This window comes from Manis javanica, chromosome X, assembly GCF_040802235.1.
Source record: "Manis javanica isolate MJ-LG chromosome X, MJ_LKY, whole genome shotgun sequence".
Lineage (NCBI taxonomy): Eukaryota > Metazoa > Chordata > Mammalia > Pholidota > Manidae > Manis > Manis javanica.
Window position 1 is genome coordinate 140446104 of NC_133174.1, and position 16281 is coordinate 140462384.

Below are 16281 nucleotides of genomic sequence, written 5' to 3' on the forward strand. Positions count from 1 at the left end.
CTGCAATTTGATAGTGGGGATGGCGGCATAACTTTGTGAATATACTAAAAGTCACTGAATGTTACACTTTCAAGGAGTGACCTGTATGATGGGTGAATTATATCTCGGTAAAGCTGCTCAAAAAGAACCGAAGAAAGCAAGCGAATGAAAACCCGGGATTTAGGGCCGTGGTGGCCGGCCGGGGAAGGGACCCGGAGTAAATAGCTGACAGCCTGGAGCGCGGGCGCCGGGCCCTTGCTGGTGTTAGCCGCGGGCCCTCCGGGCTGCGGACCGTCAGGGGGAGAGTGTCCCAAGCTAGGACCGCGAGTCCTCGGCTGATGTGCGCCCGACCGGTCGAGAGGCGGCCGCCCCGCACCTGCAGCAGGTGGTGCCGAGCGCGCCCGCGAGCGCCCGGGTGGGGTTAGGGCGGGGCGGAGGGGCGGGGCCGGCGCGCGCCCCCGGCCCGAGGGGTGTGTACGTGTATGGGGGGGCGCGCGCGCGGGGCCCCAGGTTGCCCGGGGCGGCGGCGGGGGGAAGGGGGAGAGGCGCGCGCCGGACGCGGCCATTGCGCGAGGGGAGGCGGCTCTCTGGGCGCGGACCCGCCACCCGCTCCTCCCCGGGCGCCCCCGCCCGGCCTGGTGGTACGGTCCGAGCTTAAAAAGCCCCGGCGGCCGCGGGCTGGCATAGTGTGTGGGCGGCGGCGGCGCGCGAGACCTCGGGCGCGGTGGCGCGGGCGCGCGAGCGGGGGCCGGGGCAGGGCCTGGGGCGCCGTCCACGTGGTTGGCGGGCTGCCACCCGGAGCCGGCGGCTGCGGAGGGACAGGTAGGTGGCTGCAACCCCCCGCCGCTCGTGCGGGATTCAGTGCGGCCTTGAGGCCCTGCGTCTGCTCCCCCCCTCGGGCGCTGGCCAGACCGGTCCTTCATGCCCCGAGCCCTTAGAGGGATGGTAGAGCCCCTCTGCCCGAGGGAACCCTTTGTGGTGGAGGAGCGGCCCCTCCAAGGACGGCTGCGGCGCCCCCAGATGCAGGGTCTCCGTGGGTCTGCTGAGAGATTCCCTTGGTGGGGGCAGGGCGAGCCAGGCCTGCAGCAGGGAGAGGGGCACTGGGGAGTGGGCGCTGGAGCAGCGTCTCTGCGAGGGGCTGTCCCCCTCCTCTGACCTGCCGTCGTCCCCGTTCCTAGGCTTGTCTTCCCGAGAGAGATGGAGTAGGTGAGGTTGGGACGAGGCCTCTTTTCTCTATCGCTTTCTTTTTTTCTCTGACTGTTGCATTGAAGGTCCAGGATGCAGACCTGACAAAAGAGCCTGGAGCAGTGATAGGTCTGAGTCGAAACTGGGTTTCAAGCTGGGCCTGTTTCTTGTTGTAGCAAATGCATTTTTTTCCTCTCCGTCTTCTATGCCTCTTTGATTTGGTTCCCTGCAACCCTCTGCCCCCCAAGCTGGGTACCTCGTGTCTCCCTTTAGACTTGGGCATTGACAGGGTAGCAGTGAGCCCTGCCCCTTTGGCTGCCACAACACTTCTCTGCTGGTTTTGTGGCCTGAGGCTGGCTGGAGAGCTGGGTGTGGCCTGGGGGGTGAAGGGCAGAGACCTGGCCAAGCTGAGCACTGTCCCTATTCCCCCAGTCCCGTCTCCTCAAGGCCTCGCTGTATTTGGCAATGTTGCTCCCCTTAGGGCTCCTTGGGCCCCCCTGCACCGGCCCTTCCCCAGCTAACCCCTGGACCTGGAGGGAGAGCCGCCTAGGGCTGCCTGGGCCAACTGTCTGGCTGTGCCTGAGCAGAACCGGACTTATGTCTGTCTTGGTGCTTGGCTGTGGGGACAGTCATGCCTCGGCTTTGTGGTTGCAGCAGAGAGGGCAGACAGCAGGCTTCTGGAGAGCCAGCTGAGTGAGGCCCCCCCAGGCAAAGAGGCAGCTGGGGCCAGGACTGGGGAGGTGGTGGTGCTGGGTCCAATTTCAGGCCTCGCTGCCCCAGATCTCTGTCCCAAGGGCTCCTGGTGGCAGTGCCACTCTGGGTGATGGTCTCCCCCCAACACCACTTGTGATCTCTCCCTGCCTTTCTCTTTCCCCACCTTGGGTATGGGGCGTCTCTGTGGCCTGGGGCTTGCCCACGGTAGCTCTTGTGTGGCTGGCTGTCCTCAGCTCTGGGATCTGGTGTTCGGGTTCTTGTTCCAGGAGGGCCTCCCACCCTGCTTTTCCCAGCATCTGGCTCTGCTGCCCCTTGGGTGTGGCCCAGCTGAGGCAAGGACTCCTGGCACTTTTCCAGTGGGGGGTGAGCGGTGGGAGATGATTGATGGCCCCCAAGCCTGCCTGCACTTGCTGCTTACTCATGCACCCTGGTGGGGGGCCCTCTTTTCTCCCAGCCTTGGTAACCATCTAGGACTCTGGTCTGGTGGTGAGTGGCCTCCACCCTTTGTGGTACAGAGCTCAGCCTGCCAGGAGCCCTGGGCCAGGCCAGGCAGGAGGGCTGGCAGCCTGGCCTGGGGGGCCTCTGACTTACCCTCACCATTTCTTCTCAGGCCCATTCCTGGGTGTAGCTGCTGGCCATGCACGCTGTCTGCCTCCTCCCACTGTTCCTCCTCGCCATGGCGGGGGCCCTGGGCAGCAGCAAGACCTTCCCCACCTTCTCGGTGACAGATACCACGCTCACCCACCTGGCTGTGCACCGGGTGACCGGGGAGGTCTTTGTGGGCGCAGTGAACCATGTCTTCAAGTTGGCCCCCAACCTGACTGAGCTGCGGGCCCACGTCACAGGGCCTGTTGAAGACAATGCTCGCTGCTATCCGCCGCCCAGCATGCGTGTGTGCGCCCACCACCTGGCGCCTGTGGACAACGTGAATAAACTGCTGCTCATAGACTATGCAGCCCACCGCCTGGTAGCCTGTGGTAGCGTCTGGCAGGGCATCTGCCAGTTCCTGCGCCTGGACGACCTTTTCAAACTGGGCGAGCCACACCACCGCAAGGAGCACTACCTCTCGGGGGCCCGGGAGCCCGACTCCATGGCAGGTGTTATTGTGGAGCAGGGCCAGGGGCCCAGCAAGCTGTTTGTGGGTACTGCTGTGGATGGCAAGTCCGAGTACTTCCCTACCCTGAGCTCCCGCAAGCTTATTGGTGACGAGGACGGCGCCGACATGTTCAGTCTGGTGGGTGCCCTTTCGGGCTAGCTGTGAGCCCTCCTTGCCTGGCCTCTCTTCTCACACCCCTCTCAAGAGCCCATTCCCGTTTCCCTCCTGCCTTCACCCTGTCCTGGCTCTGCCCCTCCAAGAGCCCTGGCCTGAGAGGGGACAAGCTGCTGAGGACAGGCTGGGGCATAGGACAGGGCTGCTCACCCTGCCCTCTGTGGCCTTTCTGGCCTGGGTTCCAGTGGCCATATTGGTGCGCTACGGTGGTTGTGGGGAAGCCCTGGGGAGACTGTGTCTTGGGAGCAGGGCCAGTGCAGGTTGGAGGGACCAGGCCGAGGGACCAGGGTTCAGGAGATTGATGAAGGACCCAGGCCTTGTCTCATGCTGTCTCTCCCACCTGCTCTGTAGGTGTACCAGGATGAGTTTGTCTCCTCGCAGATTAAGATCCCATCAGACACACTGTCCTTGTACCCTGCCTTTGACATCTACTACATCTATGGCTTTGTGAGTGCCTCCTTCGTGTACTTCCTGACGCTGCAGCTGGACACCCAGCAGACACTGCTGGATACGGCAGGGGAGAAATTCTTCACATCCAAGATCGTGCGCATGTGCGCAGGGGACTCGGAGTTCTACTCCTATGTGGAGTTCCCCATCGGCTGCTCCTGGCACGGTGTGGAGTACCGCTTGGTGCAGAGTGCCCACCTGGCCAAGCCTGGCCTGCTGCTGGCCCAGGCCCTGGGTGTGCCTGCCGATGAGGATGTCCTCTTCACCATCTTCTCTCAGGGCCAGAAGAACCGGGCCAGCCCGCCCCGGCAAACCATCCTCTGCCTCTTCACCCTCAGCAATATCAATGCCCACATCCGGCGCCGCATCCAGTCCTGCTATCGCGGGGAGGGCACGCTGGCCCTGCCCTGGCTGCTGAACAAGGAGCTGCCCTGCATCAACACTGTGAGCATCCTCTCACCTCAGTCCAAGCCCAGGCTGGGCCTTCTGCCCCTTCCCAGGTCTGCAGGCTCTGGCAGGCCAGCTGGCTTGTCCCAGGCTTGGTGTGGCCTTGGGAGTGGCACCCCTGCTCTGGAACACTTGTTGCTCCCTGGCAGGGGTATCCTGCTGTCTCTCATCCTCTCTCTGCCTCTGCTGCTTTGCTTTCCTCCCTGGCTTGCCTTCTCACCAGCCCTCTGGGTGGGCCACCTTTCCTCTTCATTTCATGGGTGTCCCTTGCTGTCTTGAGTCAGCAACAGTCTCCAGCCTGTCCCTGTCTTGCAGACCCAGGCCTTGCTCTCCTCACCCAGCTCCTGTGTTCTCTCCCTCCTCAGCCCTGCACTGCCTGTGGGGTCCCAGGACAAGCAGTTGGTCTTGGCTGGTGGGGAGCAAGTACCAGCTCCTGCTCCCTTCCCAAATGTGGAGCCCCATGGCCTCTGTCCAGCTGGTGCCCCCGGGCTCTGCCTCTTACACCTGCCCTCCTGTCTCGCCAGCCCATGCAGATCAACGGGAACTTCTGTGGACTGGTGCTGAACCAGCCGCTGGGAGGCCTGCATGTGATTGAGGGGCTGCCCCTGCTGGCTGATGGTGCGGACGGCATGGCCAGTGTGGCTGCCTACACCTACCAGCAGCACTCAGTGGTTTTCATCGGCACACGCAGTGGCAATCTCAAGAAGGTGGGGGTTGGGGCAGACCCTCCAATACAGGCTGAGGAGTAGGGGTGAGGATGCACAGGCAAGCCTCTCGAGACTGGGTGCAGGGCACTGTGCCTGTGGGGTGAGGGGAGTGGCCCCTCAGCCATCTGCCCTCACCACCACCAGTGCCCACTGGCCTGAATTGCTGGCTTCATATGGCTCTGGGGACAGTCAGCAGATCTGTCGTGGGGCCTCCCTGCCAGGAGAGCAGGGGCCATGGCTGAGCCATCATGGCTGGGTCATCAGTCAAATGAGTGAGGGAATAACTGTGGACGTAATTCCCTTTGGCCTCTTGTCCCCTCATGGCCACTGGGGCTGCAGCGCAACAGCTACTTCTGTTCCAGGCCTGGGGCTAGCGTGAAAGGGAAAGCTGAACTCCCAGGAGCTCTGATGTATTTCTGAAGGGAGAGGAGTCTTGTCTGGCAGATACAGAGCTGTCCCTGGGAAGGTTTGTGGTGGCCAGGGGAAAGTTTGTGAAGGGGCCACTGTGCTCTTGGGGCCTAGCCTGCTCCCCCCAGGGCCCTTGTTGCATTTGTAACAGCTTTGTCGGTGGGGTATAATTTCTGTAACATAGACTTCCCTTATTTAAAGTGTACGTTGCAGCTGTTTTGTTAAGATTGCAGAGTTGCACAACCATCACCACCATCTCATTCTGGGATATTGTCATCACCCTAAAACACCCTGTGCCTTTGAGTCATCACCCCTTCTCCCCAGCCTCCATCCCTAGGCAGTACTGATCTATATCCTGGGAGGCCTTTCTGACTAAATCACCCCCAAGAGCCTCCAGGGGGCAGCCTTTGCACCCTCCTTCCTCCACTCATGGGGACCGTTGGAGCAGGCCTGCCGAGTGCTGAGCCCTGTGAGGCCCTGGCTTCAGCTAGGCCACAGCCTGGAAAGTCTCTGGCTCAAGAAGAGGATGCCCTAGGTACATAGGGTGCTGCTGTGGCATCAGACTGCCTTATCACCCTCCTGCCCTGGTCCTGTGGCCCAGGTGCGGGTCGATGGCTTCCAGGATGCTCACCTGTATGAGACGGTGCCTGTAGTGGATGGCAGCCCCATACTCCGAGATCTGCTCTTCAGCCCTGACCATCAACACATCTACCTCCTGAGTGAGAAGCAGGTGGGCCCGTGGAGGGCGGTGGCAGGTGGGGGGTGGTGGTGGAGGGGGTGCTGACGTGGCTGTCCACAGGTGAGCCAGCTCCCAGTGGAGACGTGTGAGCAGTACCCGAGCTGTATAGCCTGCCTGGGCTCGGGGGACCCACACTGTGGCTGGTGTGTGCTGCAGCACAGGTGAGGTGCAAAATGGCTGGTGCAAATGACTGGTGGCACCGGCTTGCTGAGGCCCTGGTCCTGGGAGGAGCTGGCTAGGCCTGTTGGCAGGGGAGGGCAGTGTCTGCCCTTGCCCACATGCCCAGTTCTCCCAGCCATGCCTTGTGGTCTTCTCTCTCTCCCTTTCCACTTCCTCTGGCTAATAAGGTGATATCCTTTAGACCCCAGGGCACAAGGCAAAGGCACACTGTTGCCTGGCACTATGAGCTGAGCCAGTTGTCCCCTTTCCCCCTGGGCACCCACTGCACCCCTGGCGAGGGCCCTCTTGGGACAGCTGTGGGATGGGCTCTGGCCTAACCCCACTCAGATGCTGTCGCAAAGGGGCCTGTCCAGGTGCCTTGGCCCCACATGGCTTTGCTGAGGAGTTGAGCAAGTGTGTCCAAGTGCGGGTCCAGCCCAACAATGTGTCAGTGACATCACCTGGGGTACAGGTGAGTGGCGTGGGTGGGGAGGTGTGCATGCCCATTTGTACTTGTGTTGGGGGGGCCATATCCAGCTCTTGAGTCCTCTGCCTCCTCAGCTGACCGTGGCCTTACACAACGTGCCCGACCTCAGTGCGGGGGTGAGCTGTGCCTTTGAGGAAGTGACGGAGAGTGAAGCCATCCTGCTGCCCTCTGGGGAGTTGCGCTGCCCCTCCCCATCCTTGCAGGAGCTCCAGGCTCTCACCCAGGGGCATGGTCAGTGGGCTGGGGCTGCCCGGGTTAGGGGCACTCTGCCACTGGCACGCTCACGGCCACCCCTGGGCTTGCTGCAGGGGCTTCCCGCACTGTGCAGCTGCAGCTGCTCTCCAAGGAGACTGGTGTGAGGTTTGCTGGGACTGACTTTGTTTTCTACAACTGCAGCATTCTCCAGTCGTGAGTACTGGCCTTTCTGATCTCTGACCTCACATCTCTTCATCCCTCCCTGGTTGTGCAGGCCCCTTCCTCCCTTGGTTCCCTGCGTGTCCCATAGGAGGGGTGGTGAGGGGACAGGCCTGGCCTTCTCGGTTATCTCTGAAGTCTCTCCCTGACAGGTGCATGTCCTGCGTTGGCAGCTCTTACCCCTGCTGGTGGTGTAAGTACCGCCATGTGTGTACCAGCCACCCCAGCGAGTGCTCCTTCCAGGAAGGCAGGGTCCGTAGCCCTGAGGTGAGGCAGGCGCCGCGGGCAGTGGGGCTGGGGTCTGTGAGGGCTGGCCTCAGGCTTTTCTGCCTTTGATCTTGGTTCTTGGAATGTGCTCAACCTGAACTGGCCCAGTGGGACCTGGGCAGTGGTGGCCGGTGTAAGGCTGATGGGCATTCTCCCCTTAGGGCTGCCCTGAGATCCTGCCCAGTGGGGACCTCTTGATCCCAGTTGGTGTCATGCAGCCTCTTACCCTGCGGGCCAAGAACCTGCCGCAGCCCCAGTCAGGCCAGAAGAACTATGAGTGTGTGGTCCAGGTGCAGGGCCGGCAGCAGCGTGTGCCCGCCTTGCGCTTCAACAGCAGCAGCCTGCAGTGCCAGAATGCCTCGGTGAGGCCCTTCCTGCCCTAGTTGCTGGCTGCGCTGCGTCAGGCATGGATTGGGTCTGGGCTCAGCTCACTGGCCTGGAAGCCTCAGCTGGCTGCGGCCAGGGGCCTTCTGGGTCTCCTGCTGAGGGCTCCTGAGCAGGGGTCTCTGTATACCTTCTCTGATGTCACATGGGTCCCTCTCCCCAGTACTCCTATGAAGGCGATGAGTATGGTGACACCGAGCTGGACTTCTCTGTGGTCTGGGATGGAGATTTCCCCATCGACAAGCCTGCCACCTTCCGAGGTGAGGGGCAGGGTGGGGCTGAGCTGGGGCCAGGCCCTGTGGGGCCCTCTGTCAGCACTGCCTTCTGTCCACAGCTCTGCTATACAAGTGCTGGGCCCAGCGGCCCAGCTGCGGCCTCTGCCTTAAGGCTGACCCCCGCTTCAACTGTGGCTGGTGTGTCTCAGAGCACAGGTGCCAGCTGCGGGCCCACTGCCCAGCCCCCAAGACCAACTGGATGCACCTGAGCCAGAAGGGCACCCGCTGCAGCCACCCCCACATTGCCCAGGTCGGCCTCTCCCACCTGCTCATGCCTGCTGGGCACCTTCGAGGCTGGGCTCATCTGCTCACGTCCCATCCTGCTCTTCAGATCCACCCACTCATGGGGCCCAAGGAGGGAGGCACCCGAGTCACCATCGTGGGCGAGAACCTGGGCCTTACCTACCGAGAGGTGGGCCTGCGGGTGGCTGGTGTTCGCTGCAACTCCATCCCTGCTGAGTATGTCAGTGCCCAAAGGTGAGTGTGGTTGAGCAGGTGCCCAGGCCCCATCGACTGTGCCAGCCCTGACTTCTCTGACCCCTAGGATTGTGTGTGAGATGGAGGAGTCGCTTGTGCCCAGCCCGCCGCCAGGGCCTGCGGAGCTCTGTGTAGGTGACTGTTCTGCTGACTTCCGCACACAGTCTGAGCAGCTCTACAGCTTTGTGGTGCGTGGGCCACCTGCCCCTTCCCCCTCCTGTCCCTTGTGAGGGAGTACGACCCTGCCTTGGTACTGGGCTGCCTTCTCCCTTCCCTCAGGGCTGCTTTTCCCTCAGACCCCGACGTTTGACCATGTGAGTCCCAGTCGGGGCCCAGCGTCTGGGGGCACAAGGCTGACTATCTCTGGGAGCTCTCTGGATGCCGGCAGCAGGGTCACAGTGACCGTGAGAGATGGCGAGTGCCAGTTCGTGAGGTAGGCAGGGCCCTGCCAGCCTTGCATTGGGTAGGGGGCTGCAAGGGTGGGATGGGCAATGGCGCTGGGCTGCCTGTTCCAAGTGCCCCATCTGCCAACATAGGAGAGACGCTGAGGCGATTGTGTGTATCTCGCCTGTCTCTACCCTGGGACCCAGCCAGGCTACCATCACCCTGGCCATCGACCGTGCCAACATCTCCAGTCCTGGAGTTCTCTACACTTATACCCAGGACCCCACTGTCACTCGCCTTGAGCCCACCTGGAGCATCATCAAGTAAGACCCTACAGAGAATGGGGAGCCTGGCTAGCCTCAAGGGGATCAGGGAGTGAGACCCCAGGCTCTGACCTGCGGTCCTGACTGGTGACTGGGATCTCGGGTATCAAGTTACACATCTTCTGAGACTGAGCCCTCACCCAGTGAGGGGTCAGGGGCCTCCCAGCCAGCATCTGGCCCCCCCGCAGTGACTTGGTGTTAGAGAGGCCTAGGCTCCCACGGCAGCCTTGACAACTCCGGGACCAGGCTGGGGGCAGTGGGGAGGGAGGCTGAGGCCCCTCACCCCTGTCCCCAGCGGAAGCACTGCCATCACTGTGAGTGGAACACACCTGCTGACGGTTCAGGAGCCCCGGGTCCGGGCCAAGTACCGAGGCATCGAGACTACCAACGTGAGTGTTGGCTGCCCTCATCCCACCCCTCACCCTGCTACTTGTGGCCTCATGTGCTGGGCTGCCCGCCCTTGTCCCCACAGACATGCCAGGTGATCAACGACACTGCCATGCTGTGTAAGGCCCCTGGCATCTTCCTGGGGCGGCCCCAGCCACAGGCCCAGGGTGAGCACCCTGATGAGTTTGGCTTCCTGCTGGACCATGTGCAGACGGCCCGCTCCCTCAACCGGTCCTCCTTTACCTACTACCCTGACCCCAGCTTCGAGCCGCTTGGGCCCTCCGGTGTTCTGGATGTCAAGCCTGGCTCCCATGTAGTGTTGAAGGTGCTGGTGGGGCCTGGGCTGGGAGGAGTAGGGAGGAGCAGGGAGGTGGGAAACCTTGCCTGACTGTGCCCTCCACGTGCAGGGCAAGAATCTGATCCCTGCAGCAGCTGGCAGCTCCCGCCTCAACTACACGGTGCTGATCGGGGGCCAGCCTTGCATACTCACTGTCTCAGACACACAACTCCTGTGCGACTCACCCAGTCAGACAGGCCGCCAGCCTGTTATGGTAGGTGGGGGTGGTGAGGCCACCAGGGCAATGTGGGGTGGACATGGGGGTCAGCTCACAGTGGCCTGTCCCCCCAGGTGCTGGTGGGCGGTCTGGAGTTCTTGTTGGGCACCCTGCACATCACGGCAGAGCGGGCACTGACCCTACCGACCCTGGTGGGGCTGGCCGCAGGGGGCGGGCTCCTGCTGCTGGCCATCACGGCTGTGCTGGTCGCCTACAAGCGCAAGACTCAGGATGCAGACCGCACACTCAAGCGGCTCCAGCTTCAGATGGACAGCCTGGAGTCCCGTGTGGCCCTGGAATGCAAGGAAGGTGCCTGGGGTGCGGTGGGGTGGGGTGCAGTGCAGTGCATGGGGTGAGCGGGCAGGCTTTCTTCTTCTGCACTGCTCACTCCTCCTTCCTGCCTCTCCCCAGCCTTTGCTGAGCTGCAGACAGACATCAATGAGCTGACAAACCATATGGATGGGGTCCAGATCCCTTTCTTGGACTACCGGACCTATGCTGTGCGTGTGCTCTTTCCGGGCATTGAGGCCCACCCAGTGCTCAGGGAGCTGGACGTGAGTCCCCATCTTGCCTGCCCACTCCCTGTCCCACCCCCCAGGGCCTTCCCCCTCTGATACTCCCTGTCCCCCACAGACTCCCCCCAATGTCGAGAAGGCCTTGCGCCTTTTCGGGCAGCTGTTGCATAGTCGCGCCTTCCTGCTCACCTTCATCCATACACTGGAGGCCCAGAGCAGCTTCTCCATGCGTGACCGTGGCACCGTAGCCTCGCTCACCATGGTGGCCCTGCAGAGCCGCCTTGATTATGCCACGGGGCTGCTCAAGCAACTGCTGGCAGACCTCATAGAGAAAAACCTCGAGAGCAAGAACCACCCAAAGCTGCTCCTGCGCAGGTACTGTACCGCCAGAGCCCTGCCCTCTGCTGGCCCCACCCCTGCCAGGCCAGGGCCCTCAGCAACCCTTGCCTCCTAGGACCGAGTCAGTGGCTGAAAAGATGCTTACCAACTGGTTCACGTTCCTGCTGCATAAGTTTCTCAAGGTGTGCTTGGTGGGTGGGGGCATGGAAGGTGATATGGGGAAGCAGCTGGCTGTCAGGCATGCCCCAAGCTGTGCAACCTACCCTGGCTGCAGGAATGCGCTGGGGAGCCGCTTTTCCTGCTCTACTGCGCCATCAAGCAGCAGATGGAGAAGGGACCCATTGACGCCATCACGGGCGAGGCGCGGTACTCGCTGAGCGAGGACAAGCTCATCCGGCAGCAGATCGATTACAAGACGCTGGTGGGTGCGGGGCCAGGTGGGCAGGGTTTCAGGTGTGCGGGAAGCTTTCCCCAGGACCCACCCTGTGATGCCCCTCGCCCTCAGACCCTGCACTGTGTGTGTCCGGAGAGTGAGGGAAGTGCTCAGGTCCCAGTGAAGGTTCTCAACTGCGACAGCATCACCCAGGCCAAAGACAAGCTTCTGGATGCTGTGTACAAGGGCCTCCCGTACTCCCAGCGGCCCAGAGCTGAGGACATGGACCTAGGTGAGGCCCCTCCTACCTCCTGGTTCCCACCCAGTAGCTCTGTTCTCTTAGGGGAGTGGGCCCAGGTCTCAGGGGACACTGAGCAGGACCTCAAGGGCTGTCTGTGGCCTGCAGAATGGCGCCAGGGCCGCATGGCTCGCATTGTCCTCCAGGATGAGGATGTCACCACCAAGATCGAGTGTGACTGGAAGAGGGTCAACTCACTGGCCCACTACCAGGTAAGGGGCTGGGGGCCCACTCACTCCCAGGATCACCTGGGAACTGTGGGGCTCCCCCTCTGGCCCCTGTGCTCACAGGCCCTTCTCAGGGAGCCTCGGGTGCTTCCCCACCTGCGTACTGCAGGGCCTGGGTGGATGGTGGCTCAGGTGCTTTGGCTTTTTGGCTTCATGCGCTGCCCCCTGTCTCTGGGGTTTCCAGGTAACAGATGGTTCCTTGGTGGCACTGGTGGCCAAACAAGTGTCTGCCTATAACATGGCCAACTCCTTCACCTTTACTCGTTCCCTCAGTCGCTACGGTAGGTGTCCTCAGGGTGGTCACCTTTGCTGGCCCTGTGGCCAGTCTGAGTTGCCAACTTAGTTCTGGCGGCCTCACTGTGTCTTGCCCTTGGGAGGCCTCCAATTCTTTAGAGCTGAGAAGTGCGGAGGGCCAGCAAGGGCAGAGAGGGCCCCCTCTGCCTGCTGGGCTCCTGGGACAGAGGAGCGAGAGCCTTGGCAATGGCCCATGTGGCCCTGCCCCCCAGCCTAAGAGGCATACCCATCCTCTGCCCCAGAGAGCTTGCTCCGTACAGCCAGCAGCCCCGATAGCCTCCGCTCGCGGGCACCCATGATCACGCCCGACCAAGAGACAGGTACCAAGCTGTGGCACCTGGTGAAGAACCATGATCACACCGACCACCGTGAGGGGGACCGTGGCAGCAAGATGGTCTCAGAGATATACCTGACGCGGCTACTGGCTACCAAGGTGTGGGGCTGCCCCAAGCCATCTCGGTGTCAGCTCTGATGCCTTCTAGCTTGGCCTTGGCCCTGAGCTTGGCCCAGCCTATAGGGGTGTGGGGTGGGGAGATGGCTGGATCATTCCAATCCAGCAGACCATTCTCAAGGCCTTTGCTATGGAAACTCTCAGCCAAAGGTTGAGGCTGGGCTTATCTCAGGGGCACTGGCCCTGCAGGAAAGCTCTGCTTGTGACTGAGCCCTTCTGTCCCATCTGTTCTGTGGGGATGTCCCAACCTACCTCCCTCACAGGCTCTGTCTGTGCTATGCCCCTGCAGGGCACACTGCAGAAGTTTGTGGATGACCTCTTTGAGACCGTGTTCAGCACGGCACATCGGGGCTCAGCTCTGCCTCTGGCCATCAAGTATATGTTTGACTTCCTGGATGAGCAGGCTGACCAACGCCAGATAAGTGACCCTGACGTGCGCCACACGTGGAAGAGCAATTGGTAATTCCCTGTGCTGGGCCCCGGGGATGGGTGAATGGAAGAGGCTGGTGGCTCTGCCAAGACTTAGGGGTCATGGGGGCAGAGTGACTTAAGGGGGTAGAGTGGCTGCCCCGGCAGGACAGGACTAATGTGGATGGTGCCTCCAAAAAAGAGAGGAAGTGAGTGCAATTCTGGACATGGGCTTTACTGAACATTTGGGTGGTGGGGTGCGGGTAGTGGAGCTGGCACCCAGAGGTGGTCCTTAGGCCTCCAGGGCCTTGCACAGGGCAGAAGCCCAGGTGGCAGGGAAATGCACTGAGGACAGAAGGCTCTTTACTCTTGCTTTCTCCATCACTGCTTAAAGGCTAGCAGAAATATAAAGAAAACCTGTCACTTCTGCTGCCTGTAGGCAGGACATGGGCTGGCCAGACCAAAACTTTGGAGGGGAGTGGAGATGGGAGGGTGCTCACAGGGAGACTAGGGAGCGGCAGGTATCTCTCCCTGTGTCCAGCCTGCCGCTGCGCTTCTGGGTGAATGTGATCAAGAACCCGCAGTTCGTGTTTGACATCCACAAGAGCAGCATCACAGATGCCTGCCTATCAGTGGTGGCCCAGACCTTCATGGACTCCTGCTCCACATCGGAGCACCGCCTGGGCAAGGACTCGCCATCCAACAAACTACTGTATGCCAAGGACATCCCCAACTACAAGAGCTGGGTGGACAGGTGGGCCCTGCCTGGCAGCCCCATGCTTCGCTGCGGGAGGTGGCAGGGCCAGGGGGCTCAGGGCACAGTGCTGTCCTGTCAGGAGGCAGAGGCTGCCCCTCCCTTGGCAGGCTTGTCTTTCACGCCAGCTGCTGGCCAGGGCAGGGCTTTGGCTTTTCTGCTGCCTGCCTGAGTGACCTGCCTATGGTCCCAACAGGTACTACCGGGACATAGCGAAGATGGCACCCATCAGTGACCAGGACATGGATGCCTACTTGGTGGAGCAGTCCCGTCTCCATGCCAGCGACTTCAGTGTCCTAAGTGCACTCAGTGAGCTCTACTTCTATGTCACCAAGTACCGCCACGAGGTGTGTGCCACCCCCACAGGTCCCCAGTTGCCTGACCCTGAAGGTGTAGCCAGTGGCAAAGGCAGGGGGTCAGTAGGGGTCATGGAATTCCACAAGGAGGTGCAGGGGAATGAGGGGACACGGAACCCATCTATTAGATTGCTCATGAAGCCTCCTTTCACCAGGCCTTCAGGGCTAGCATAGATGACACTCTCCTTAGATGCTGGGATTTGAAGAAACCAGGAGAGAAGCCACTGGCTGGAGCACAAACTTCGGCTTGGGCAAAAGTGAAGGTGCAGGGGGAGGGGGAGGGGTGCGGGGGAGGTGGTGCCAGAATATAGGCAGGGCCGATCCTTTTATTTTGCAGGGTTTGTGACTGGAGGTGTCAGTAGGCAGGGAATACAGATCAGGACTTCAGGATGCATTCTGGGCTGGACAGGAGAACTGTGAGGCAGGACATGGCCCCGAGCCAGGAGGAGCTGGCCACCAGCAGTGGGCACTACGCCCTGGGACCCTGGGACGCTGGGAGGCAGCAGCAGAGGAGGCTGAGGAGGGGTGGCCAGAGCGGTGGGAGGGACCCCAACCAAGGGTGCTGTCCCCAACCCCCACCCCTTCCGGGAAGGTGGGAGGTAAAAGAGGGAGGAGGACATCGGGACAATGTGTTCAGACCACTCTTGGGAGGAGCGGTGCCCTGGCGCCCTGGCTGGGGAGAGGAGGGGAAGCCAGGTGTGCGGCTGGAGGGGCTCTGGCGGGGGTGGGGTGGGGGGTCAGCTGGGGGTGTTTGTTCAGAGGTGAGGGGGTGGCCGTTGCCGTGTGCCCGACTGGGGAGGACGGGCGACAGGATGGAGGCGCTGAGGCCTGGGGGGGAAAAGAGCTCAGGTGGTGGACGGGGGCTCTGCCTGGGAGCAGGCGGGACCCCCTCGCGAGCCCAGTGCCCGCCCACCCGCTGGGGCCCTCCTCGCTCAGGTTCTCACCGCCCTGGACCGAGACGCCTCCTGTCGCAAGCACAGGTTGCGCCAGAAGCTGGAACAGATCATCAGCCTCTCCTCCGGCCACAGCTAAGGGTGGCGGAACCGGTGAGGAGGGGGCTTCCCGGTGCTGAGCCGGCCTCGTCGCGAAAGCCGGCTGATGCCTGGGTCTCGCGGCTGAGCCATGGGCCAGGGGGGCACGGGGGAGGTCACCGGGCCCCACACCTGGGCCCCCTTCATTAGTGCCTTGCTTGGGGCCCTGCGAGGGAGCGGGGATGATGGGGCCGAGCCCCCCACCCCAGCAGCAGCAATACGCCCACCCTCCTGCCCTCGGGGCCGGGTGTTGTCACAGCCACCGCCCTCCTTGCTATTTATACCCCCCTCCCGCCCCCTATTTATTTAACTTATCTCCTCCGCACCTCCTGGCCCGGGTCTGTAAATAATTACGTGGCGTCCAGCACCGCCCCCGCCGCTGTGTCACCAACCTCACTCACCTCCATTGTGACAGTCAGCCGGGGCCTGGCCCCTGGCCCCACCTCACCCTTGCCACGGCGGCCCCAACAGTCTGAGGAGGGGGCCTTGGCAGCAGCAGCATTTGGGGTGGGGCGGCGTGCCTGCAGACCGGGGCTGTGCCAGGGGTTCCCCCCGCGGCTGGGCCACAGTGTGCCCTCCACACGCGCGCGTCAGGCCGTGCGTCCTGGCAGGGCCGGCTGGCTCGCTCCCGTCCCCGAGTCGCTGGAGCGCTACTGCCAGGCAGGCGCGGGATGGCCCTGGGCCTGGGCGCTGTGCGGCTCTCCTCGCGAAGTACTGCCGAACTTGCTCAGCGCGGCCTGCCCGCGGCCCGGAGCCCCTCGTCCTGAGCTGCCCTGTCCCGCGCCCGCCCCAAGGGGCCCAGGCGGCCGTGCCTTACTCCTTCGTTCTGCTTCCCCTGAGGAACCTGGCCGCCGTCCCGTGGCCCCGGCAGCTCAGTTGTCTCTGCGTTTGGGGCATAGCTTTCTCTTTGTGCGGGTAACTTTTATTTTTCCTTCCTCATTAAACATTGGGAAAACGGAGTCGGGTTGTGGCTTTGTCCTTGGGGTGGCTGGGCGGTGGGCGAACACGCAGGCAGGCGGGGACGCTGCTGGACGCCCGTGACGGGAGGAAGGGGCACTCACCACAGGGCTCCTGAGAATGGGGCCTCGGCCGTCCAAACCCTCAACAAATCCTGGGGACCCTACTTTCTGCAAGACCTGCTCCCTTCTCCCCACCTCCACTGCCCCTGGCCGGGTGGGTCCAAGGCCATCCTTGTGTCTGCCAGTCGCCTCACTTCCGCCCTGGCCGC

General features: G+C 62.3%; 1 protein-coding gene across 6 annotated transcripts; it reads left to right on the forward strand.

Moving 5' to 3' along the window:
- Positions 1-528: 528 nt before the first annotated feature.
- PLXNA3 (plexin A3) lies at positions 529-16012 on the forward strand. 6 transcript variants are annotated; one of them, XM_037025061.2, is made up of 33 exons: positions 531-801; positions 2489-3112; positions 3500-4039; positions 4567-4749; positions 5759-5887; positions 5957-6057; positions 6404-6527; positions 6617-6773; positions 6851-6950; positions 7109-7223; positions 7385-7585; positions 7771-7867; positions 7942-8132; positions 8214-8359; positions 8427-8547; positions 8656-8792; positions 8896-9066; positions 9362-9455; positions 9539-9778; positions 9861-10004; positions 10082-10316; positions 10419-10561; positions 10641-10897; positions 10977-11043; positions 11136-11282; positions 11367-11526; positions 11641-11744; positions 11944-12040; positions 12296-12486; positions 12794-12963; positions 13454-13624; positions 13863-14013; positions 14959-16012. In XM_037025061.2, the coding sequence occupies exons 2-33, from the start codon at positions 2516-2518 to the stop codon at positions 15052-15054; spliced, it is 5577 nt and encodes a 1858-aa protein (XP_036880956.2). In that variant the 5' UTR covers positions 531-801; positions 2489-2515; the 3' UTR covers positions 15055-16012. The 6 variants fall into 6 exon arrangements, with proteins under 6 accessions (XP_073084155.1, XP_036880958.2, XP_036880956.2 ...); XM_073228053.1 differs by lacking the exon at positions 14959-16012 and adding an exon at positions 14360-14457 and having other exon boundaries at positions 13454-13666; XM_037025060.2 differs by having other exon boundaries at positions 532-801; positions 13454-13666.
- Positions 16013-16281: the final 269 nt, after the last annotated feature.